This window comes from Schistocerca cancellata, chromosome 5 (genome assembly GCF_023864275.1).
Source record: "Schistocerca cancellata isolate TAMUIC-IGC-003103 chromosome 5, iqSchCanc2.1, whole genome shotgun sequence".
NCBI lineage: Eukaryota > Metazoa > Arthropoda > Insecta > Orthoptera > Acrididae > Schistocerca > Schistocerca cancellata.
The window spans coordinates 146,864,092-146,891,540 of NC_064630.1; the positions used below are offsets into that span (position 1 = coordinate 146,864,092).

The following is a 27,449-nucleotide window of genomic DNA, read 5'->3' on the forward strand; positions in this document are numbered from 1 at the left end:
CCACCCCCCTCCACACAGGTCCCCCCTTCTCCGCTGCCCCCCCCCTCTCTGTGGCCCCCCATGGCCTCTAACTTCCTGGGCCACCCCCTTTCCTGTGCTTCCTCCTTGCACCCCTTCTTTCCTGTAGCACCCTCTTCTCTGCAGCCTCCCCCTCCCTTCCCACAGCATGGACTGGGCTCCTGCCCCCAGTTCATCCAGCTCTGTGCGGCTCTCCCAGTTCTGCATGGTTCACTATGCTCCATGCATGTCCCTCAATAGTCTCAGCTCTCTCTACTCAGTGGAGCTGTAGCAGTGTTTTTTCACCAACTGGGTGAGCTATGATGTCTCTTATGCATATCCTGTGCTTTCTGGACGGTCCTACAGGAAACTTGGTTCCCACCATTGCAAACCCCTACCATACATGGGTATTGGAGCTATTTTTAGAACTTTGGTAAAACAGAGAATCAGGCAGGGTTTGCATCTACATTGTGGACTTTGTGTACAGCAAACACATGCCACATGATATGACTTCGGAGGCTGTGGCTGTACTTGTGAAGATGTCTTTGGATTTTACGATCTGTAATGTATACCTCCCTCCTCTTCTGATGGTGAAGTGTCTCAGACTGCATTGTCTACACTGATTTCTCTGCTATCAAAATTATGCTCATAGATTTCATTTCAAGGTTTGGGCAAAGGTTCAACATCTCTATGTACTCCAGTCCCTCACAGGTTGCTTGACTGATGTTTGTACTTGTGTATGTAGTATGTGCAAGTATGTACACAGTGTTGTCTGGTGTTCTGAATACTGACAGTTTCCTTAAATAATTCATTTACCATTTGAGTAAGTAGTGGAATGGTCCTGCTAAACACTTCCAGTCTGTCATGATAATCATTTATCTTCACTTGACAGTTACACGTGGAGCTCTAAGAGAGGCAACTCTCCAACTAATATCACCAAATCAACAAACACTTGGATGTCAGGTTAACTTTGTTATAATTGCCAGAGCAGACAATGTTCTATGTGATCGATTGTCACTCAAAATCCAAATCAACACCATTTAATATCTCTGCTCAGAGAAGCAGCCAGTCGCACATTGTTGTCTGCGGGGCTATTGCTTGGGCTGAGTTGATCTCTGGTGCAGTACTAGCATTGAGTAGGTGGCCCCACATCACAGCATGTTGCGATGTCTTACCACCTGTACCACTCCCTCGACATAAGGCATCCACGAACTACTGTCTTTGCACAGAATTGCCCACAGAGTGGGCTGTCCAGTCTTTTTGTCAAACTTACACATTAAGAAATCTTCCATCATATTTCCTTGGCTAAGTTAAAGCTTGAAGTGATGTGCTATTTCCTACAAAATATACTGTGAAATTACAAGGGTTGCTTGGGATTCCCATGAATGGTGTTTCTACACTGATCCAGATGCTGTGGCCGAAAGTGTTGTCTTTGCATTATACTCGAATCTTTGTGTCTGAGAATTATCAGCCTGCATTTTATGTCCTCAAATGGTGGGTGGTGCAGATTCAGTTATCTTTCACTACACATCACCTAGAGCCATATAATGCTCCGTTCGGTGAGAGGGAATTCATCAGTGTCTAGACCTTTGCTGCGGCACAGTTCCAGAGTCAGACTGCATCCTCAGCCAAAATGATCAGAAACCAATCGCTGGTCTGCCAACATCATGTCCTTGCCATTTCCAGCCATTTGTGGAGCAAGGATGAGGTCCCACTTCAGAGGCAAGAAAGTGAGATCTTGGTACTGAAATCAGGTAAATGCCCCTTGAGATGGATAGTTTACTAATGTACTCTGCAAATTATTCGAACATATCATGTGCTGGTGGCTTTGTGGTACTTTGAGTCTCATATTCTTTTGGCTAAGTCACAAGGTGGTTTTCATCAATGGCATTTTACTTCTGACATCAACAACTTATCACTGTTGTCTTTGACTTGCCAAAGGCTTATGACACCACATGGTTTCATGACAACCTTGTTAACCTATGTGAGTGGATTCTCCAGAGCCCCCTCCTAATTTTTGTCTGGAACTTCTTTCCATACCCTATTTTCTGGGTTCATATTAATGCTTGCCACTGTACACCCCATATACAAGGGGCTATTTATTGTGTGTGACCCTTTTTCGTAATGGAGATGAAATCGTCTTGTATAACCTTCACCTACCATTCGTTAGTACCATGCCATCAAGGAATATTGCACTGATTATTCTGTGCCTGGACATTACACATCACACAGTCATCCATAGAAGGCAAAGACACTTCTCAATCATGAAATGCGGAATCTCAGTCCCCCAAATGCTCCAATTTTTCTAATTGACAAAGCCATCCAAATGAAAGTGGGCTTCGTCGCTAAACCAAACCATACAGGCACATACTAATTCCTATCGTGCACCATGGCCAGCTGTGCAGTTTGAACATTCTAACAAAACCGTTTAGAAGTTATGACGATTTTATTTCCTATAGTTCAATAATTGTTAGCCTGTACTTGCTGACACGCTATCTCTGGTGCTAGCAGATGAAGCCAAAGTGCCTGATTTGCTTTGACATTTTATCGATGGAAGTAGTTTTTACTCCTTTGTGTGACGTAGGGTACATTAGTCTTATCAGCTGCTTGAGGGATTGAAAGGATGCCCTGTTGCCACCTCCAACATAAGGAGTTTATGACTGCCTTTGCTTATTGGTCTGGCCTGGCTCCTGCCCTCCCCGCCATTTTAATTCTTCTTGTTCCTTTACATCTGGTTTTGCGTTACTGGCTCATCATCATTGTTTTATTTTTCTGAGATTTTGTCAACTTGTCTGTGTTGCGAGTTCTCTTGTGTTAATGGAGGGTGAGGAAACACCAGTTAGATGCAGAGATTGTGTCTCCAATGGCATAACATGTCCCCAAGTCATAACACGTCCCAAGTCCCTTCAGCTGCTTTCTGGGTAGAGTAACTCACCCATGTTTACCCTCTTATGACTTTCTTGTTTACAATTGCTTCTGTCTCTTGGTTTTATTGATTATCGGTTGCAGTCGGGTTCATCAGGCTATGTCTTCTGTGTCCTTCCTCTATAAGGACTTTTCCCTGCTTGGCACTTACAGGATGGAGGGACTGCTGACATTTTAGTTTCGTCCCTTAACACCATCAATCCAATCTAATCACCTCACTCTATGCCTCCTCCCCTGCCCCCTTGTCACCCTGTCACTCTGTGTTCGCCCCCTGCCCCCCCTCCCATCCCCTGCCGCCCGTTGTCGGCCCCATAGCCCAGTGTTTCCCCACCATCACCCTTTCTCTCCCCCCTGTCGCCTTGTGTCTCCCCCCTATCGCCCTGTCTTTCCCCTCCTGTTGCCCTGTGTCTGCCCCCCTATCACCCTGTGTTCCCCCGCTCCAGCCATCGACCTGTAGCTCCCCCCCCCCCCCCCCACCACCACCACCACCATCGCTGTCTGACTCACCCTTCTCGCCTTCTGTCTCCTCCCTCTGCCCCTTCCTTACACCTTCCCTACCTCTTTCAACATCCCAGCATTTTTACTTCTTGCTCTCTTTTGCTCTTCTCTCCTGTTTCACACTTCACCTCTTCCCACCTTACACTCACCTCATTACCTCATCTCCTGTTCCCCTTCGCTTATTCCCCTTGTCTTTGCCTTCACCCCTGTCTTTTCTCTCACACTATCACACCTCCGTCCATCTTTCCCACATCGCACCACCTATACTCTAACCCACCTCACTCCCTCTTTCCCTCCTTTGTCTCCTTCTTTCACCCCTCTGTCTCTTCCTCTTTCCCACCACTATCTGCCTGTTACCCACTGCTATATGCCTGTCAACCACCTCTATCCCCATTTTTCCCCACCACCTGTCTTCCTTTCTTGCCCCTTCCCTCCTTTCCCTCCCTCTGCCACTCTTTCCTGACCTGGCCATTCATTCCCACCTCTTGCGATTTGTTCCCACCCCCCTGCCATTTTTTCACACCCTACCCCATCTTTCCAAGCCCCCAACACTTTTCTCTGTTTCTATACTTCTTTCCCACATCCTACCCTCTTTTTCCCTACTCCTACCCTTCTCTTATGCCCCTTACCTTATATTCTGCCTCCTACCCTTCTATTCTGCCTCCTCCTACTCTGCTTTGCCTCCACCTACCCTCTTTCCCTCCACCTACCCTCTTTCCCTCCGCCTACCCTCTTTCCCTCCGCCTACCCTCTTTCCCTCCGCCTACCCTCTTTCCCTCCGCCTACCCTCTTTCCCTCCGCCTACCCCTCTTTCCCCTCCGCCTACCCTCTTTCCTCTGCCCAGCCTTTTTCCCTCTGCCCAGCCTTTTTCCCTCTGCCCAGCCTCTTTCCCTCTGCCCAGCCTCTTTCCCTCTGCCCAGCCTCTTTCCCTCTGCCCAGCCTCTTTCCCTCTGCCCAGCCTCTTTCCCTCTGCCAGCCTCTTTCCCTCTGCCCAGCCTCTTTCCCTCTGCCCAGCCTCTTTCCCTCTGCCCAGCCTCTTCCCTCTGCCCAGCCTCTTTCCCTCTGCCCAGCTCTTTCCCTCTGCCCAGCCTCTTTCCCTCTGCCCAGCCTCTTTCCCTCTGCCCAGCCTCTTTCCCTCTGCCCAGCCTCTTTCCCTCTGCCCAGCCTCTTTCCCTCTGCCAGCCTCTTCCTCTGCCCAGCCTCTTTCCCTCTGCCAGCCTCTTTCCCTCTGCCCAGCCTCTTTCCCTCTGCCCAGCCTCTTTCCCTCTGCCCAGCCTCTTTCCCTCTGCCCAGCCTCTTTCCCCTCTGCCCAGCCTCTTTCCCTCTGCCCAGCCTCTTTCCCTCTGCCCAGCCTCTTTCCCTCTGCCCAGCCTCTTTGCCTCTGCCCAGCCTCTTTGCCTCTGCCCAGCCTCTTGCCTCTGCCCAGCCTCTTTGCCTCTGCCCAGCCTCTTGCCTCTGCCCAGCCTCTTTGCCTCTGCCCAGCCTCTTTGCCTCTGCCCAGCCTCTTTGCCTCTGCCCAGCCTCTTTGCCTCCGCCCAGCCTCTTTGCCTCCGCCAGCCTCTTTGCCTCTGCCCAGCCTCTTTGCCTCTGCCCAGCCTCTTTGCCTCTGCCCAGCCTCTTTGCCTCTGCCCAGCCTCTTTGCCTCCGCCCAGCCTCTTTGCCTCTGCCCAGCCTCTTTGCCTCTGCCCAGCCTCTTTGCCTCTGCCCAGCCTCTTTGCCTCTGCCCAGCCTCTTTGCTCTGCCCAGCCTCTTTGCCTCTGCCCAGCCTCTTTGCCTCTGCCCAGCCTCTTTGCCTCTGCCCAGCCTCTTTGCCTCTGCCCAGCCTCTTTGCCTCTGCCCAGCCTCTTTGCCTCTGCCCAGCCTCTTTGCCTCTGCCCAGCCTCTTTGCCTCTGCCCAGCCTCTTTGCCTCTGCCCAGCCTCTTTGCCTCTGCCCAGCCTCTTTCCCTCTGCCCAGCCTCTTTCCCTCTGCCCGCCCGCCTGTCTGCGTTCGTTCCCTCTGCCCGCCCCGCCTGTCTGCGTTCGTTCCCTCTGCCCGCCGCCTGCCTGCCTTCGTTCCCTCTGCCCGCCCGCCTGCCCTGCCTTCGTTCCCTCTGCCCGCCCGCCTGCCTGCCTTCGTTCCCTCTGCCCGCCCGCCTGCCTGCCTTCGTTCCCTCTGCCCTGCCCGCCTGCCTGCCTTCGTTCCCTCTGCCGCCAGCCTGCCTGCCTTCGTTCACTCTGCCCGCCTGCCTACCCTTTTTCCCTCTGCCTACCCTTTTCCCTCTGCCTACACTCTTTCCCTCTGCCTACACTCTTTCCCTCTGCCTACACTCTTTCCCTCTGCCTACACTCTTTCCCTCTGCCTACACTCTTTCCCTCTGCCTACACTGTTTCCATCCACCTCTCCCCTCGTTGCCTGCCCCCTTGCCGCCCCCGCCCCCTTGCCGCACCCACCCTCCTTGTGGCCCGCACCCCCTTGTTGTCTCACCGCATTTACTTGCCGTCCCCCCACCCTTCCTTGCCGCACCTCTCTGCTCTTTGCTGCACCTCTCTGCTCCTTGCTGCACTTCCTTGCTCCTCACTGTGTTCCATCCCTCCTTGCCGCCCCTCACCCTTCCTTGCCACTCCCTCCTGTATGCCTCTTCCCTCCTCTGTCCTGTATCCCTCTTCCCTCCTCTGTCCTGCTTTTCTCTTCTCCGTCCCACTTTTCTCTCCCTCTTTTTTTTTCATGTTTTTCTGCTTTCTCTCGCTCTTTTCCTCCTGTCTGCTAAATTTCCTTTTCAACCCGTTTGTTGTCTTCCTCTCCTCACACATATGCTTCCTCTTCTATCTCTTTACGCTGTTTCCCAATTCACACATCCTTTCCCTCTATCCCTCATCTCCTGTCTCCCCAGTCTCCCCTTTTTCCTCAACTCCATTTTCCCCCCATCTCCCCTTTCCCTCAACTCCCTTTTCCCCCATGTCCCCCTTTTCCCCCATGTCCCCCTTTTCCCCCATGTCCCCCTTTTCCCCCCCCGTCTCCCTTTTCCCCCCGTCTCCCCTTTTCCCCCCGTCTCCCCTTTTCCCCCCGTCTCCCCTTTTCCCCCGTCTCCCTTCCCCGTCTCCCCTTTTCCCCCCGTCTCCCCTTTTCCCCCGTCTCCCCTTTTCCCCCCGTCTCCCTTTTCCCCCCGTCTCCCCTTTTCCCCCCGTCTCCCTTTCCCCCCCGTCTCCCCTTTTCCCCCCGTCTCCCCTTTTCCCCCGTCTCCCCCTTTCCCCCCGTCTCCCCTTTTCCCCCCGTCTCCCCTTTCCCCCCCGTCTCCCCTTTTCCCCCCGTCTCCCCTTTTCCCCCCCGTCTCCCCTTTTCCCCCCGTCTCCCCTTTTCCCCCCGTCTCCCCTTTTCCCCCCGTCTCCCCTTTTCCCCCGTCTCCCCTTTTCCCCCCGTCTCCCCTTTTCCCCCCGTCTCCCCTTTCGTTTCCCTCCCCGTCTCCCTTTTCCCCCCGTGTCCCCTTTTCCCCCCGTCTCCCCTTTTCCCCCCGTCTCCCCTTTTCCCCCGTCTCCGCTTTTCCCCCCGTCTCCCCTTTTCCCCCCGTCTCCCCTTTTCCCCCCGTCTCCCCTTTTCCCCCCGTCTCCCCTTTTCCCCCCGTCTCCCCTTTTCCCCCCGTCTCCCCTTTTCCCCCCGTCTCCCCTTTCCCCCCGTCTCCCCTTTTCCCCCCGTCTCCCCTTTTCCCCCCGTCTCCCCTTTTCCCCCCGTCTCCGCTTTTCCCCCCCGTCTCCGCTTTTCCCCCCGTCTCCCCTTTTCCCCCCGTCTCCCCTTTCCCCCCCGTCTCCCCTTCCCCCCCCCCGTCTCCCCTTCCCCCCCCGTCTCCACTTTCCCCCCCGTCTTCCCTTCCCCCCCCCCCGTCTCCCCTTTCCCCCCCCGTCTCCCCTTTCCCCCCCGTCTCCCCTTTCCCCCCCGTCTCCCCTTTCCCCCCCGTCTCCCCTTTCCCCCCCGTCTCCCCTTTCCCCCCCGTCTCCCTTTCCCCCCCCGTCTCCCCTTTCCCCCCGTCTCCCCTTTCCCCCCCGTCTCCCCTTCCCCCCCCCGTCTCCCCTTTCCCCCCCGTCTCCCCTTTCCCCCCCGTCTCCCCTTTCCCCCCGTCTCCCCTTTCCCCCCCGTCTCCCCTTTCCCCCCCGTCTCCCCTTTCCCCCCCGTCTCCCCTTTCCCCCCGTCTCCCCTTTCCCCCCCCCCCCCCCCGTCTCCCCTTTCCCCGCCCGTCTCCCCTTTCCCCCCCCGTCTCCCTTTCCCCCCCCGTCTCCCCTTTCCCCCCCGTCTCCCCTTTCCCCCCCGTCTCCCCTTTCCCCCCCGTCTCCCCTTTCCCCCCCGTCTCCCCTTTCCCCCCCGTCTCCCCTTTCCCCCCCCGTCTCCCCTTTTCTCCCTCGGGGCGTACTCTGCCCCTCGGGGCGTACTCTGCCCCTCGGGGCATCCTGTCCATACAGATACACCAATAGCAAAACCAGACTTCTAACATGCCCTGTTACATGATACAAACAATAGAGAACAAATAACTATGGTAAGTAAAACTACTGCAGAAGCACTTAGAACAAACACAAATGAGCAAACCAGCCCGTCACAAGTGTATCTCAGTAAACAGGAACATGATAAAGGAATAACAATTCACTACAGACACCTGATTAAGCAGACTGGAAAACAGGGACATATTTCAAACTGTTCTACTGTTAGTAACATAACATAATCATCCAGAAGGTAATAAAATATGTTATTCACCTATGGAACAGGCTGATTTCATGGTCCCACGAACAGAAAACCTTCCGACTGACAAACAGAAGCTGTGTAGACTCCTAGGGGTGGTGTGTACGTGTAGTGAGGAGGGTTTGGATGTAAATAGCATCTACAAGGACTTAGAGTACATGGACACATTTATTTTGAGTTTCAAGAAAGTGGGCCCAAGTGCTATGCATACACAAGATATTCCCCATCGTGAGTACATCTGATTTGTATGAGGAGTAAAATGGTTAGTACAAAACTAAGCAAGTTGATGGACAAAGTATTAGCAAATGTTGTTTATTTACAGGAACCTTATGTGTGTGACAATAAAATACCTGGTCTCCCAACCCAATGGTTAAAAGATGCCAAAGCAGCAATTGTTGTAACAAACACACAAATCAGTGTGACAAATACAAATGCAACTATGTAACTGAACATTTTGTAACAGGAGAAATTACACAGGGAAGGAAATCACAAATAGTCACATATGCAGTACTCACATGACATAGGATCCTTCGCAAACTCAGTGAGGGAAATGTCGGGTTTCTCCAGGGTAAAAAGACTACTCATCTTCGTGGACATTTACACATACTCAGCATTCTGGCATGCTGAGTGGACAAAAAGTAAAGGACAAGTTATAATGGACATCATAAATGAGTGCACTTTGTGCTCAGTAAGGCAGGGCAAGCCTCGACATACTGTAAAAATGCTGGAGGCATTTTATTAGCAAACGGAACATCTGTAACACATATCACTGATTGGCAATTACGTGACAGATCAACTCACAGTGATCACAATGCAATAATTACACACACACACACACACACACACACACACACACACACACACACACACACTTGCTCGCTCACTCTCATCAGCAACCACCCAATTGTTGCTGAAAAGGGCAAACTGGCAGAAATTAAAAGATCCTGTAAAAGAATTTGCCTTGCACACCACCCAGTGATGTTCTGATTGCAGAGTGTGCATATTAAGTGACCTACTACAGAAGGCTCAGATTGCTGCAATCCCACTAATCAGTGACATACATAAACAAAGTATACCATGATCGACATTATTAACAAAACTGAGGAAAAACTCCCAATATAAAGAAGATACTACCAATGAGCAAAGACAACACAAGAAAATGAAGTCAGACTGCAACAATACCTTAAAGCCAAATGATGATACAAAAACGAATTACAAAAAACGAGGCAGGACCACTGAGACAGTTTTGTGAGGTCCAAGTTACAGAATAACATATCAGGGGAGCCCTTCAAGATACAATCTGAGAGAATAAAAACACCAGTGGTAATGGCAACAATAAAGCAACAAAATGGTACAATGATGTAGGACTGGAGATGCTTGGCCTAGTACCTGTTAAACAAGCTGCTTCCAGATGATGACCCTTCACATGACTAACACCATCACATAGACCTATGCAGACAAATGGACATTAACTACATAAATGGTGGAATCACTACTCCTTTCACTAGTGAAGAGCTTGCATTGAAAATAACAAAACTTACAGAGAGAAAAACTCTGGGCATAGATGGAATTGACTCAGAAACCATTAAAACTGGTGCACCATAGATCATCCTCAGCCTTGACGGACTTACTTAATGTCTTTTTACAGTAAGGGAGAGTACGCACCTGTTGGGAGACAGCCAATGCAGTGATTATAAAAAAATCAGACGACAAGGGCTCAGCAGACCCAAAACCATATAGGCTGATCAGTAAACTGAATTTTCTAGGCAAGGTCCTGGAGAGGCTATTGTGTGACAGACTACAGTTACACAGACAGCTTCTGGGCCTCAGTCCACATCAGTATGTGTTCATGCCACACAAGTCTGTTGACATTACAGTAAAAAGGGCTGTACACATAATCCAGAGCACACAGGACGAATGTGTGGTGGCAATATTAATTGATATATCGTGGGCTTTTGACAGCTTGTTGTGGCCTGCGCTATTTGCAAAGAAGACATACAAATCCCAACAGTTTTATATAACAGCCTCCTAGACTATTGCAGAGATAGAAGTGTAGAATGGCAGACAGGGCACCGAAGGGTTGTCAAGAAAATCGCCTCATATATGGACTCGTATTTTCGGTCATTGCTATTGAGCCACTGATAGACAGCCTAGAAGAGATGACAGAACAAAGGGGATAGTACCATATGCTGATGATTTGCTCTTGGTGTCAGGAAACTCAGGAAGACACTTAGAACAAAAGACTAAACAGCTCCCCGAAGACATCAATGAATGGCGTAACAACAATAAACCAACAACTGCAGCTAATAAAACAGTGTACTTACTACTAAAAGGTGAACTTAAAACCCCACTATTAAGCTAAGTAACACAACTTTGCAATGCAAAACAGTGACAAGATGTCTAGGTTTACACATTGATGACAAACTGAAGCCCACTCTTGTTCTCTTGTATCACCCTTGTGCCCACTCTTGTTCCCTTGCCTCACCCTCTGTGCCCACTCTTGTTCCCTTGCCTCACCCTCTGTGCCCACTCTTGTTCCCTTGCCTCACCCTCTGTGCCCACTCTTGTTCCCTTGCCTCACCCTCTGTGCCCACTCTTGTTCCCTTGCCTCACCCTCTGTGCCCACTCTTGTTCCCTTGCCTCACCCTCTGTGCCCACTCTTCTTCCCTTCCCTCACCTTCTGCACCAGCTCTTGTTCCCTTATTCACGCTCTACACTCTCTCTTGTTCCCTTATGTCCCCTTTTCCTCTGCATCCCCCTCTCCATTCATTCTAGTCTCTCCCCTTCTGCAGTAATTAAAGAGAAAGCAAGAGGTTCAGGCTAATGTTAATAGTAACATGTTAGAGTTAACAGGTGAAACAAAACTATTTGGAAATGTCTTTGAGAGAATATGGAAAGCTATCATGAAAATAGGATTAGAGAAGCAGTTGAAAACATAGAATACCTATTACATTTCATCAGCTAAGATAACAACTGACGAAGCAACAACAGAGACAAAACTGTGTAAGCTTTGAAGATTCCTTCAAATATTTCTGTATTTCAAAGCAAGAATTGGAAACACATACAGTTAATAACATTCTGAAAATAATCTCAGATGACCTGCTTAAAACCATTCAAGGTGATGTATTCTGCTTTGGATATTTACATTGAATAGTGAAGTGAAGAGTGTGAATGTATAGTGTACTCTCCAGTGAGCAGAGAGAGGTGCATACTGTTTGTACTTTACTGCTTCTTTGTCATACAAATGTTTCTTACAATTCTCCGATGTTGACGTGTAGATACTCCACACGAAACTTACCGAGGAGCTGAGCCAGCAGCTGTACACACACCGTAAGCTTCAGGAGAACATCCCTCTGCGCCGCCAGGGGTCTGGACGTGACAACTTGCTGTCGGGTTCACTTTCACCATTTCAACGGGGCTCTGAACTTCGTGCTTCCACGAAAAGTTCCAGACACTTGTTAGATCCTGGTACTAACATCAGTCAGGGAAGCAGGTACTTATATTAATGTACACAATGTTTCCATGTCTTGTGTGATAATAGTGACTGACTCCATGTACTTAGAAACATTTTCTGAAAAAGTCTCATCTCATCCTCACTAAATTGTTTAAGGAGCTAGTTTAATAAAAATACCTGTAATGTTAATTCAAAGGGAATGAAATTTATATACTAATGTGTAAGCTGTAGATTCCTACATTCTTTTGAACCTCTTTTGTCATGTTATGTGAAATATAAAGTAGTTATGTGTAAATGTGAATTATTGTAAAATTACAAAGTTCTTACTTCAGGAAGTGAAAGCGCAGTACTGTAAGTAGACATAATTACAAGTGAATACACTAATGTTACCTTTTGGAATTTTTTGTTCTCCTCATCCTCACAACAACCAGAGTTTCTTTGTCCCGGAATCATCCTTATCCATTTTTTCCTCTGTGAAGAAGATTTTGTCTCTTTGTGATTTGTGGTTTTCTGAAGTGTGTTTTTCTTTTGGGGCCAGTTCGGGGTATTGAGAAATTTTTAACATCTATCAGAGCCTTGTAACTATTGTCTTCCTTTCTTGGTTAGACTAGTGATAATTGTGTTTCACTTTTCTGTGCTCTGTAAGTTGCCCTAATTTATATTTATAGTTTATGATGCCTCCCACATGTGCAATGTGACACATGGAAAATGGTTGGTTTTGAACTGGGCTGTACTGAGAGTGCAGTAGTGAGAAAAGATTTGGGGGGGGGGGGGGGGGGGCGATAGTTCTTCTCCACACAAGATGCCATTTCAGTTACAGTGGAGCAGTGAAACTTAAAAACGTTGTTTGTTCATGTATGACAGTTTTGTTAGAAGTGGTGAGTCTTTTACAGCTACACAACTAACGTTTTATGTATGTTTCAATCTTGGTTGACTCTGAGTAAGAGGCATACAGGCCCAAGATGCTGAAAATGTTGCAAGGGTAAGGGAAGCAATAGTCAGAAGCCCAGGATGGTCAGCTAGGTGTCATGCTAGTGAACTAACAATCAGTCTTGAACTAGGACTAAGCCACCTCTGAAAAGTGTTTCATGAAAACAGCTACAATCACTGTCAGGTATCAGAGGCTGTTACTGGTGAGACACACAGGAAAAACACCACCAAAGAAGAGAACAAGAAATTTGTGTGGCTCAAAGTGGAAAGTGTTGGAAGCTGGCTCCTGAAGAGACACAGCATCTAATCAATATTCAGGCCCTCAGAAGAAATACGACTGCTTATGAAAACTGTGGAGGACGATCTGGCACTTAGAATGCCTGAGGTGTACAAAATACCATGCTAATATGGCTGCTACTAGGTAAGCCAAGCAGTACCCACTGTTAAGTGATGCCAGACTGAACACAAGTAGTGCTTACACCTACTCTGACCTGAAAAATCAGCTGTGGCAGAATGCACTTCAGAAAATCCACACCAAATTCTATTCGACGACACATCAGTCATTGAGGATGATGGGATTTTGGGATAGTGTCATAAAAGAAGCAGTAGAAATAAAAATATCTGAAAATGCTATCAATAAGGACAGCATTTTGAGCTCAACACAGCCTGGTTCCCAGCCAGTGGGAGGCTGAAGCGGACGCGGTAGGCACAGAATGAAAATACTACATTTGGCGAGAAACAGAACACTTGTGAAAACACACCCAGCAGTGCCGCTATATAACGATGAGGTCACAGTGAGACGGCAGTAATTTACCACTTGACAATGGCTGAGAAGAGCTTGATCAAAAGCTTGTGTGATTTTAACCACTTGACACAGCTGGATGCCTGAGAAGATTTTATTAATTGTGAGTCAGTCAGACGAATTTTGCCTACATTAAAATTCCATCCATACAAATTTCTTATTGTACAACAACTGAAACTAACTAATTTTGCTGTGTGAAGACTTGCAGAATACAAGCAATTTTGAGCAATGATGTTATTTTATTGATGGGCGATGAAGCTCATCTTCATTTAATTGGGACTGTCAATAAACAGAACCTGCATTACTGGGCTCATGCTCATCAACACCTTTTTCACCAACATTCTTTACACTCTGAAAAAATCACAATCTGATGTGCCCTTGGCTCTTGCAGTGTTATTGGACCATATTTTTTTTGAATAAAATGGGGCCACAGTCACTAATTTATTCTGAGTATGTTCGTTTGCATGAAACATTCTTGAAATCAGAACTGAGAAGGCTAAAAATCCCTTGAAAACATGTTTGCTTCCAGCTGGAAGTGCTACATCACACAGAAATTCTCCTGCAAAACTTGCATTTGGATTGTAGGGGATACAGTACTGGCAAAAGTAAAGTGAGGATGAGTCATGTGTCATGCTCGGGTAGCTTACTTAGTACATCACTCCCCGCGAAAGGCGAAGGTCCCAGGCAGTTCTTTGGTGCATGTTTCCTGGACAAATTATCTCATATTTTGCCTATGTTCCTTGGCCTCCCAGATCTCCAGACATGTCACTGTGTGACTTTTCCTTTTGGGGGGGGGGGGGGGGGGGTGTTTACCTCAAGAGCTGAGTCTATAACCACAAACTGCAAAATTTGGAATGTGGTGAAGAATGCAATCATGCAAAAAATTGCTGGCATTCCTGCAGAGACACAGGTCTCTGTGATGGGGGATGTGGAAAAGATACTTGAATCGTCTGGTTGGAATGATAGGCATCACCTCGGTGACATTATTTTTCACAAATAAATCTGGCCTGCATTAAATGGCAACTGATGGTCTTTGGTTTAATGTAAATAAGCAGACATAAATTTTAAAATTTCCTATGTATTCTTTGTCTCAAAGCTATCCGTCTCCCATATCGACCTGTATATCTCATATCATCAAATGCTATCTTTTAGTGCATAAGAATGGATAAGTCACTTCTCCAGGTTTTTACAGCATTTTTGACATATTGTGTGCAGTGCTCATTCTACTGTTTCATAAGTAACTTTGCTTTTGATGACATAATATAACAAATCCTGCACAACTTCCAGAATGAATGTCACTCTACAGCAGAGTGTGTGCTGTTCTGAAACTTCCTGGCACATTAAAACTGTGTGCCAGACTAGGACTCCAACCTGGGACCTTTGCCTTTCACGGGGAGTGATGTACCAAGTAAGCTACCCGAACATGACACATGACTCATCCTCACAACTTTACTTTTGCCAGTACTGTATCCCCTACAATCCAAATGCAAGTTTTGCAGTAGAATTTCTGTGAAGTTTGGAAGGTAGGAGATGAGGTACATGTGGGAATAAAGCTGTGAGAATGGGTCAGGAATGGTTCTCAGGTAGTTCAGATCGAAAAGAACCTGCTGCTCACAAAAGGTAAGATTCTAGGTTCTAATCCAGTACGAGACACAATTTTAATCTGTTAGGAAATTTCCTGCACAACTTTTCGAACAAAAGTCTCCACAAGCAGTGAAAGTTAATTCAGTGTATACCCAAGCCTCATTGTTTTGCTGTGTTAGCTCTTTTAACCTAACTGTATTTAATCTGCTGCTCTGTTGTTTTCAAGTATTTACCTTAAAAAGTTCAAGCATAAGCCTTGTAAAAATCAGAACTGGACGTTTGCAGTTTTTGTCAGACTGGATACTTCATAATCACGGAAAGAATTAGTCTCTTAGCAGGACATACAATGTATTATGAAACTATTTAGTGGTTGGAGCACCAGATGCTTCCATCTGTAAAATCCCTCCTTTTCTTAGTACTTTTCCAAAATTAGAGTTAGTATATGAGGCATGGAATTTTTGTTTTTCTTAAGTTCTCTTTATGTTTTTATCAACATCAATTTGTTTCCTTCAAAGTAATCCCCTCAGGTATAATACGCTTGTGCCAGTGCTTTTACAGTCTTGAGAGCACTTCTGGAATTCACTTTTCATTATGATATTCAGCTTCTTCGGTGGTGGTGGTGGTGGTGGTGGTGGCGAAACAACGTCATTTCATTTGCCTCGGGAATAGAAAAAAGTTGGAGGGAAGACATGTTCAGTGGATACAGTGGCTGAGACAACATAATGGTTTTATTTTTTTGTGAAAATATCACAAAGTGACATTGAGATATGAGGGGAAGCATTATCTTGATGCAATTTTCATGAGTAGTTTTGTCACAATTCTGGTCCTTTTCTTCAGATATCTTCATGCAAATGCCATCATAACTTTCAGGTAGTATTCCTTATTGACCATATGGTCATTAGGCAGGAATCACAATCCACTGTCCCACTGTAATCGAAGAAAATAGTGAGAAGAACTTTCACACATGATTGGACTTGTCGAATTTTTTCTGGTCTTGGCTCTTCAGGTAGTTTCCTTTGGGACAATTGGGACTTGGTTTTGATCTCATACCTTTATACTCATGTTTCATCACCTGTTATAACCTTCTTTAGAAGTTCTGAATTGTTATCAACTTCATTGAGAAATTCCTGAATGATGTCTATGAGATGTATTTTTTGGTTGAAATACAACAATTTTGGAACAAACTTTTCTGCTGCAATTTTCATGGCCAGAACATCCATAAAAATTGCTTGGCATGAACCAAAGGCTATGATGATATCATTAGCAACCTCTCTGATGATGTTTTGGTGATTTTCCAGAAACATTTTCTTTACTTCTTCCACATTGCTGTCAGTAATTGATGTGTTAGGGCGTCCAGGGCAGTCTTCACTTCAGCGTCTCTTTGAAACATTTATACCACTCATAACTCTTGTCTTACTCATAGTAGATTCGCCAAAAGCAACAGTCAACATTTTGGGTATGGTGCTGCATTTTATTCCATTTTTCAAGCAAAATTAATGCATATGCTTTGATCCATGTTTTTCAAAAGTAAAAATTTGCTGAGCACTTGGAAACAAGGATAACCTCTTCAACTTTAAACAATAAACTAAATATTCAAAACAGCTGAAACTATAATCATACATCAGGAACATGTGCACCAACAAGATAAAAAACATTGAAAATTGGATGTATAAAGCCCATGAAATTAAAATATTCCTGTTACTTTTTGATCACACCTTGTGTGTAACTCAAAACGCTTCATTCAGAATGAATCGTACTGCACAGAGTTATATGATCTTCACACAAATATCTTGAGAATTACTAGTGGCATACCTGACTGTCAGTAATTGCATAATTAAAGTCTTTATTCAAATTAATGCCTATACTCTTAATGAACACAATCTGCCCTTCTACATCTAACACCCGAACCTCCAGATGTCAGACACTCAGATCGGTTCAAAGCATTGTATGTGGATAGAGTATAAATCAAGATTCCAATTTAGGTTGTGCTATGTGCTCCTCAGGGAGTCACACCTAGTGATACGTGGCTGGCGACCACGGGGTCCCGAGCTGAGTCCTCTCATTGCTTCCACTTACTTATGCCAGGCTCCTCACTTTTATCTTTCCTATCTGGCCACCCTCGGCCAGCTCTTGTTCTTTTCCGACCCTGACGCTATTAGGTTTCGAGGCCTAGGGGTCTTTCATTTTCCAACCTATACTTCTCATGCAGCATCTGACCCGGAGCGGGCGGCTGCAAAAGGCGTCTGTATCCCATGTTAGGGGTGGCCTCCAGAACTGCAGAAGGCAACGGAATACCACCGCAGATTATCTTCCCTGCATAATGCAGTCTCCATTTTATGCACAAAAAATGGCTTCCTCTCATGTTAAATCAGTGTCCGGAGGTAAAATAGTCCCCCATTCGGATCTCCGGGGAGGGGGGGGGACAACTTGAAAGGAGGCAAAAAACCAAAACGAGAATTGGTACTTGGAATGTCAGAACTCAGCTACAAGCAGGAAAACTAGAAAACCTTAAAAGAGAGATGGAAAAGAATCATATGGACCTCGTAGGAGTTGCTGAGGTAAGATGGAATGGACATGGAGAGTTGCAGTCAGATGAATATGTATTCTACTACTCAGGAGGAGAAATAAAAGGAATTAATGGAGTAGGAATGATTATGACAAAGGAATTGGCTAAATGTGTGGAATATGTAGACTATGCAAATGACCGGGTTATTGGTGTAAGGCTGAAAGGAGCACAAAAAGATTTACTGATTGTCCAGGTGTATATGCCAACTTCAGAGCATGATGACCAAATTGTAGAGGAAACGTGCAATGTAATAGAGAGAATAATGGACGAAAATAAAAAATGCTGCAAAATAGTAATGGGGGACTGGAACGCCATTGTGGGAGAAGGGAAAGAGGGAAACATAGTAGGCAGTCATGGTCTTGGAAAGAGAAATGACAGAGGTGAATGGTTAATTGACTTCTGCAGGGAAAGGCAGCTGATAGCGGCAAACACATGGTTCAAGAACCATAAGAGGAGGCTCTACACTTTGAAATCACCAGGGGATAAATACAGAAACCAAATCGATTTTATACTGGTAGAAGAAAGATACAGGAATGGAATCAAGAAGGTGCACACATTACCAGGTGCAGATATTAATAGTGACCACAACTTACTTATGGCAGAAATAGAAATAAGAATGAAAAAACTGAAAAAGGCGACAATGGTGAAGAAGTGGGATCTAGAGAAGATAAGGTCCAACAAAGAACAAATTACAGAAATGCTGTCTCGGGACTTTCTAAACACATTACGAGACAAAGAAGCACCTGATAATGCCGAGTACTGGAATATGCTGAAAGAAGGAATCATTAAAGCAGGACAGCAAAATATAGGATATGTAAAAGGGAAAAGGTCAAAAAAACCATGGGTCACACAAGAAATGATTTCCAAGATGGAAGAGAGAAGAAAATTGAAAAACAAGAACACTGAAGATGCAAGAAAGATATACCGAAGGTTAAATAATGAACTGCGAAGAGAAGCAGAGCAGGCTAGGAAAAAATGGCTAAAAGAGGAATGTGATGAAATAGAAGAACTGGACAGGAAGGGAAGATACGACTTACTATACAACAGAGTAAAGACTATGACATGGGAACAAAACAGAGCAGGAAGTGCTACTATGGAAATTTTGAGTAAAGACGAAGAGGTAGTGTACAAAGATCGTGACGATGTCCTCCAGAGATGGGAAGAATATATAAAAGAGCTATATGACACAAATAGCAAACCAGAAACTCTGGAACTTGAATCACACAACAGTGTGAGTGATGAAGAGAAAGGACTGACCATCATAATGGAAGAAGTAAAGTCTGCCATTGCTGCAATGAAAAATGGCAAAGCAGTAGGTACAGATACAATACCGGGAGAAATACTAAAATGCTTGAACCACAATGGAATAAGAGAAATATTGAGGTTCTGTAATAAAATATATGACAGTGGTGAATGGCCTGAGGACTTTTTGACAACAGTAATGATTCCATTACCGAAAAAACAAGGAACCAAGAAATGCAGCGAGCACAGGACTATCAGCCTCATTTCACATGCAGCCAAAGTGATGTTAAGAATAATTAATAAAAGACTTGAAAAAGTAATGGAGGAGAATCTCGGAGAGGAGCAGTTTGGCTTTAGACGGAATACGGGCACCAGAGATGCAATAGGGGTCCTACGAATCTTGGGAGAAAGGTTTATTGAAAAAGGAAGAGACCTATATATGTGCTTCATCGATTTAGAAAAGGCATTTGACAATGTGGTTTGGGACAAGCTGGCGACTATTATGAGGGAAAAGGGAGTGGACTGGAAAACCAGAAGACTTATAAACTCATTATACCTTAATCAAAAAGTTTCAGTTAAAGTGAGAGGAGAAAGTGCAAACTGGATCAGACTAGGGAAAGGAGTAAGACAAGGATGCTGTTTATCACCTACTCTTTTCAACCTGTACTTGGAAAATATGATTGACCAATGCTCATTAGATGACAAAGGAGTAGAAATTGGAGGAAGAAGAGTAGGATGCTTGAGATTTGCTGATGACACGGTCCTTCTAGCCACAGGGGAAAAAGAATTACAGGATTTGGTGTACACCATTGCAACTAACGGAAAAAAATATGGAATGAAAATTAATACAAATAAAACAAAAGTTTTGGCAATAGGAGGAAATAAGGAAATAAAAATTGTGCTGAATGGAGAAACACTAGAACAGGTGCAAAATTTTAAGTATCTTGGAAGCAGGATAGACACCAACTGGAAGTGCACCACAGAAATTAAAACAAGGATAGCAATGGCAAAAGAGGCGTTGTATAAGAAAAGGAGAATCTTCTGCAGCGGTCTGGACAGAGAACTCCGAAAGAGACTCATAAAATGTCTTGTATGGAGTGTTCTTCTATATGGCGCTGAAACATGGGCTATGAGGAAAAAAGACAGAGAAAGCCTGGAGGCTTTTGAGATCTGGACATGGCGGAAGATGGAAAGAATAAGTTGGATGAACAGAGTAAAAAATGAAGAGGTACTGAGAAGAGTGGGAGAGAAAAGACAGTTACTAGATGTAATAAAGAGAAGAAAAAGAAATTGGATTGGGCATATATTAAGAAAGAATGACGGACTGATAAAAACAGTTTTAGAAGGTTATGTAGAAGGGAAAAGGAAGTGAGGAAGGAAGAGATTCCAGATACTGGATGACATGATGGACGGTACAACATACAGCAGCCTTAAGAAGGAAGCAATGGATCGCAGAAAATTGAGAGGCAAAGGACCTGCTAATATAGCAGATAACATGATGATGATGATGATGATGATGATGTGCTGTCATCCAACAGAATGGGCGTAAACTTAAATTAAAAGTAATCCACATTAACAGTGTATAGAAAAGCATAACTGTGGGTAGCAGATATGTATATATATATCCCACAGGGAAGTTGGTAGAGCGTTGAATCAATGAACAAACAGTTGTTCGTTCAAACACCAATGATGACAATTCTTTTTTCTTTTTCTTTCTGTATTATGCATGGAAAGTATTATATGCAACAACATGTTTATGACATGTGAAAGGGCTGTTTGGAGCTTACAGCAATGTTCTCCTGACAGTCAGCTTTTGCTTCGCAACCTGTAGAGAACATTGGTTGTTTCACAGAATATACAATTGGAAGAGGAAAATAAACAAACAACTGCATACTACATGCTGAAGTAACAATAACAACAATAATAATAACAACAAAATGATAACATCAATAATTAGTACATATTGTTCAGCTAACAAAGTGAGAGCAGACTGCCAAAAGAACACCGCTACGCACTCCAAAAAGTCCTTTTACATGCCAGGAAAATGTTCTCTCATATGAGAGTTTCACGCATGAACAGTTTTTTTTTTTAAGTTGTCACCTCAGGGGCTTGAATGTGAGACCTTTAGTACGATGACCACACGCTCTACCAAATCACCCACATAAGTTTTACACAAAATTTTCTGACAGATACAGTTTTGATGTGCTCCATAGTTCTCGTGTTACTTTTAATTATCGTTATGCATGTTCTTTTGGACAACAGCACATAGCACTAAATTGGTGTGGTGGTTGATATGCTATCGGCATACCTAAATCACAAGTGAAAGCACTGAATCTGACAATCAGCTCAATAATGTTTGTAATATAATAACCATCACACAAAGATTTCTGCACCAGTCATAAAATTCCCCTTCCATGGATTCTTATGTAGCAGAAGGGGCCTCTTTAGCCTTTTATAATACCCCTAATTAGTTCATTAAGGGATATAAATAAATTTTGTTTGGTATAAATAGCTTGAAGAATGTAAATTATTTGTGAAAGAAAATGTTTGCAGGGTATGTTACCGTATACAGAAACAAATGTTGCTGCAGGACTATGAATGCAATTTAATAATTTTCTGAATGAATTATATTCCGTTAATATTTTTTGTACATTTAAATGACATAAAAACTAATAATTGCAGCAGTATACTAATTATTTTAAATTCAAACTTATCATTTGTTGATCTTTGCAATATTTTTTCCTCAAAGTTTACCATCTTGGTATGAACAGAGTTCATTTACTCTTTTAGATCTCTGGATGTTGCTTTTCCATGGTTTCTTCTCAATCACTGTATATGTGTGCTGGGATACGTGCTATGACAACATCACAGCCAATATCTTGAATTCTTGTTCATTCCAAGCAAGTACTCAGTCTAACTGGACATTAAACCCTAATCTTCCTGCCTTGTGTCCGAATGCACTAACAGGTACAATTAATATTTTCAGCTGTGCATCTAAACAGTAAGTTCATATCTAAAAACAAAGATGATGAGACTTACCAAACAAAAGCGCTGGCAGGTCGATAGACACACAAACAAACACAAACATACACACAAAATTCAAGCTTTCGCAACAAACGGTTGCTTCGTCAGGAAAGAGGGAAGGAGAGGGAAAGACGAAAGGATGTGGGTTCTAAGGGAGAGGGTAACCTTAGGGGGAAAAAAGGACAGGTATACACTCGCGCGCGCACACACACACACACACACACACACACACACACACATATCCATCCGCATATACACAGACACAAGCAGACTGACGAAGCAACCGTTTGTTGCGAAAGCTTGAATTTTGTGTGTATGTTTGTGTTTGTTTGTGTGTCTATCGACCTGCCAGCGCTTTTGTTTGGTAAGTCTCATCATCTTTGTTTTTAGATATATTTTTCCCACGTGGAAAGTTTCCCTCTATTATAAACAGTAAGTTTAATTGACATTAGTAGCTCTTCAGAATGCAACAATCTTTTTAATGTCAAAAATTTAGCTGAATGGCTAGTTGTTCAGTAAAACCTGAAAGTTGGATGTTGTAATTAATTTGAAAAATACATTTGTGTGTTTGCTTAAATAGTATGTATTGTGGTGGTTATAGTGTTGCATGATTTTGCACTACAAGCTAATATGAAAATGACATTACTTTTATAGAGCTAGTCCGGGACCGATGCAACTAAAAAATGAGGACTTAATGAATATCAAGGAAGATACAGATTTAGAAGATCCAGAAGCTAGCTCTGAGCACTTCATGGCAATTTTGGTAGAATGCTTAGCCTTGCTGCATAAGCTGCCAGATGCTATTGAGGTGAGACATCATTTTTTAAACATACATTCACATCTGCATCATGAAGAATTTATTGTATGTTAAAATATACTATTCTTACAGTCTGTCTCTAAGTTGTTGCTGTAGAGGTCAAAGGCACTTACACTTGTAGGAGACCCATCATTTTGAGCCGTAAACTGTGATTTTTTTTATATTATTATCAGAAAATATGTAAAATAAATAAGCCTATTTCAAGCTTAATTTATTTGACAATTTCTTTCTGAATTAAGTACAGTTGTGAACAGAAATACGTCCAGGAAACTTTCATTAATGTTAATGTGTGAAATGTACAGTGATGACATGACCAATAAATCAAAATTGTTCATAGCAAAATCTGAAAAATCATTTGAAGAGCATGAAAACTTAATCATCATTTTTAAGAAATTATTTAGAAGATAAATACAATCAGCTCTAGGGATAAAAAAATGAGAATTTGAAGAAACAAACCAAATACATGGGGACAAATCATATTTAAAAAGAATTTCAGCACCAGTTGCACTTTTATTTTATACACTGCCGGTTTCAGCTCCCAAGGCCTTGTACTTGAATTGATTCACAATTCTTGACGTATCCCCACTTCATAAAGGCTTGTGGGCAAAATCTGGCTGTGTATAAAATAAAAGTACCACTGGTGCTGAAATTCTATTCAAATCATTCCTTGCAGCTATGGATGCCCTGTGTCCCCTGTTCAACATATGGGACAAGAAAATTATCAAATCACTTTTACATCATTGTCTTCCAAATAACTCAACAAGTTTCAAATCAGTGCACATACTGCTTCAAAGTGAAATTCATTCGGGAAAGAATCCCATAGTCTGTTGCTATGTCATTTTCCTACAGTATACATTCTTCCAGGAGTGCTTGTTACACAATGTATGTACAAGAACTTTGTGATATTTGGAAAGTTTAAGACAGTTGCTGGTAGAAGTAAAGCTCTGGGGGCAGGTCTTAAGTCATGCTGGGATAGCTCAGTCAGAAGAGAATTTGCTCACAAAAGTCACAGGTTCCAAGGGTAAGTTGCGGTCCAGCACAGCTTTAATTTGCCAGGAAGTTGTGAGCGGAATACGACTTGCCACTGGTGCCTTCCGGACCAGCCATGTGGACAGCATACTAGTGGAGGCAGGTGTCCCTCCCTTGCGGTTACGGCGCCAACGTTTGCTGGCCGCTTATGCTGCCCATGTTTTTAGCTTCCCCGGGCATCCAAACTATTGTCTCCTGTTCCCGCAATCGGTCGTCCATCTGCCAGAACGTCGGCCCCGGTCAGGTTGTACGATCGCGGTCCACCACAAAGAGCTTCTCTCCAGGCTTAGGGTTTTCATTGTTCCACGTCCTTTCCGGGCCACTTTGCATACACCCCCATGGTGTGTTCCTCGCCCTTGCCTTTGGCTCGACTTGGCACAGGGCCTGAAGGACTCCGTCCTTCCAGAGGCCTTCTGCTGCCACTTTTATTCCATCCTGGCCACGTATCAGGGCTCTGGCGTTGTATACACTGACGGTTCGATGGTTGCTGGTCGTGTTGGTTATGCGCTAACTCTAGGGGACCATTCTGAACAACGTTCCTTGCCGTATGGCTGCAGCATTTACACTGCTGAGCTGGTCGCCATCTTTCGTGCCCTAGAGTATATCCACTCCTGCTCAGGTGAGTCCTTCTTTATCTGTAGCGATTCCCTGAGCGGTTTACGAGCTCTCGACCAGTGTTTCCCTCGTTCTCGTTTGGTGATGGCTATCCAGGAGTCCCTGCATACTCTTGCACATTGCGGCCGCTCTGTGGGCTTTGTGTGGACCCCCGGTCATGTCGGCATCCTGGGCAATGAACATGTTGACCGCCTGGCGAAAGAGGCCACCAGTACACCATCTCTGGACATTGGCCTCCCGGCGAATGATTTGCGGGCACTATTATGCCGCAACATTTTCGACCTCTGGGACACTGCATGGCGCAACCTGCCCATGCCCAACAAACTTCGCCCTGTCAAGGCGACGACGACTGTGTGGCGGTCGTCCCTTCGGGTCTCCCGCCAAGAGTCTGATGTCCTCTGCCGGCTGCGCATTGGGCACACTCGGCTGACGCACGGCCACTTATTGGGCCGTGAGGACCCACCTCTGTGTCGCTGCGGCTCCGTTTTATCTGTGGTTCACATTTTATTGGAGTGTCTGCTTTTAGCTGTGCTCAGGCAGACGCTCCCTGCCCTTTTAACATATGACCCTGCTATGGCTGGCTTAGTTTTGCATTTTATTCTGGCAGGGGGTTTTTATCATTTACTCTGAGTGTTTCTGTTCTTTTTTTTTTAGTGTTGATTCTGGCTTTTGGTGTCCAATTATAAACTGAGTTTTTAATGTGTCCTCAGTGGTTGGCTTTTCCTTTTTTATCTCTATGGTCGGCCAACCACCGTCACACTCTGGTGATTTTAATTTGTTTTGTCTGATCTCTGTTGGAGTCTTTCTTGTCTTGTGTCGTCTGACGTCTTTCCTGCTGTTCGTTTTTATTCTCTTTGGGCGGTTTTAATTTTTTGGAAAAAGGGACCAATGACCGCCGCAGTGTGGTTCCTTTAATCCCACAAGCCAACCAACCAGGAAGTTGTGAGCATCATATATGTCACCATCTATGAGTGCTCCCTAAGTCTCCATCTACACGTGCTCCCTACAAGTCATTGTACATTGCATGAAACAAGGTATCTTGAATCAGTATTGGCAATATCCTTTAATCTTGCATTCACATATGTAGCAGGTGTCTGTGTGTCTTAGTACACACACTAATCTCTTGTTATTGTAATGGACCCATACACTGTTTATATGATGGATGCAACTGGATTTGTGTGGTCTTCCTTGCATATCAGTTACTGAATGATTGCGGTGGCACATTAGTATGGCACTGTACTCGTGTTGGGGAGGACAGCAGTTCAGATCCACAACTAGAGTTCCTTAAATTGCTTAAGGCAGTTGCTAGAATGGATCTTTCAAAGGGCACAGTCAATTTCCTTCTCTATTCTTCCTCCAATCCAAGCTCGTGTTCTGTCTCTAATGACCTTGTCGTCAACAGTGCAATGAGCAGTGTCTTACATTTATAAACATTGAACAAGAGCTGACATTCAGTACACCAAGTAGAAATAATGCCTGCTAGTCTGCATTTTCTTACAATAATCTAGTGATTAGAAATAGTCATCCAAGTCTCTGAACAGGCACAATCTCCTAACTCTGCCCAATAAAGTGTGCATATTGAAAACATTAATGGTCCTGCTACACTTCGTATCACTCTGCTGAAATGGCAGTTTCACGTTACTCCCCGTCTCATCCACTGCTCCAATCTTAGCCTCTCTTTTCCTCTGCTGTGTATCGACAGTCACTATTTTCTGCATAACCCATTATGTCAAACCTTTTAAGACTACTATGACAATTTTCATTCTGGATGAGATGATGATATGAAAAATGAAAGGCTGCAAGTTAAAACAACTAATTACAGGGTAACAAACTTTTCATGTATTGCTTTGCTTGTTACACAAACTGCAGTAATAAAAATTATAGATAGTCTGAAAAATGCCTACATGCCATGATTTCCATTACATTATTCTACACTGAAATTTTAAAATGTGACATCAACATTTATTCTAGCCTCTAGCATCCTGTCAGAAACTCTAATGATTTTAATTATGTGCCTCCCCCCCCCCCCCCCCCCCCCCCCCACACACACACACACTCACTCACACAGCAATGCATATGCACCTCATGAACGCTGCCAACCAATTGTATATAATTCTTATTTTATACCTGGTGCACATACAGTGCGAACAGCAACAATAATCCATAAACATTGAAGGCATGAGGGGCCAAAGAATTCTTTTGTGGTTGTTGCAGTTTATATCAGCACTTACATTTGGTTTTTGTAACCATCTGAAAGCCATAGTGTGACTGTTGTTGGACAAATAAAGCAGAGTGGCTGACCACCCACTGCAGTCAGGTGGTTTCTAACCATTGCAGTAACTACGCCAGACATAATACATGTTGATCACTGCATTCGTGCCAACTGCTAGGTGACAGATGATGAAATATGACACAAAATCAATAAAGATAGTGTTACTTACATTATTGATAAACTAGGACACCAAAAGGTTTGTTTGGACTACTACATGTATGTTAACTGGCCAGAAAAAAGAAACAGGGAAACAGTACCTATTGACATATTCAGCAATTCAGAATGAAAGGGAAGGCTGTCATGAGAAGTTATATAAATATTGCAGCAGATAAATATTGTAGCAGAAGTTATATAAATATTGTAGCACCCTGAAGAAATTTAAAGCATGCACATCTTTATGTATTAAAAGCTCGCAAGCTCATGTTCAAGTAGACACACAGCTGTATGAGAAATCTTCCCCTAATGAAGCTCAGCAAAACTGTTGTTCCCATTTTATCATGCATAAAAATGGAAATACAGTGGAATCTTGTTTATACATTTTTTGAATGTCATCATCAGGAAAATGCGTTACTGAAAAATACCAAAATTGGTAATGATTTGATTTTTTTTTTTTTTTTCAGCAGTGGAAATGCATAATTTGTATAATTAAAAGTAGGACTTTTGAATTAATAAGCAGTCTCGTAATACCACACTTCCTGATATGCTGTATCAATAAATTAGAATTCTAAATGTGCCTTTTCAAGAATATATCCAGAATATCACACCCAGAAACTCAGAATTATTCATTAACACACAAGACGCAAAAATATTTTGAATATAGTGACAGTGGCGATATCCAGGCTGCCAGACATGTACATTTAAGCCTATAGCCAATTGAGGTGCCAGGTGCGTCACTTGACGCTAGAGCATAGATAGCTCTAGCCTCCAAAATATGAACCCCTTTTTAGGAAAGTATCTAAAAGACTCAGATATCAACATTTAACTTCAGTTT

General features: G+C 44.3%; 1 protein-coding gene across 2 annotated transcripts in view; it reads left to right on the top strand.

Annotated features, from left to right (window-relative positions):
- The window catches only part of LOC126187413 (exocyst complex component 4), a 282,045-nt gene that overhangs the window by 40,749 nt on the left and 213,847 nt on the right, over positions 1–27,449 (top strand). For both annotated transcript variants that reach the window (XM_049928480.1, XM_049928481.1), the window contains 2 exons: positions 11,402–11,616; positions 22,380–22,533. In XM_049928480.1, the coding sequence (XP_049784437.1) occupies positions 11,402–11,616; positions 22,380–22,533 (369 nt within the window). The remainder of the gene's footprint in view (positions 1–11,401; positions 11,617–22,379; positions 22,534–27,449) is intronic.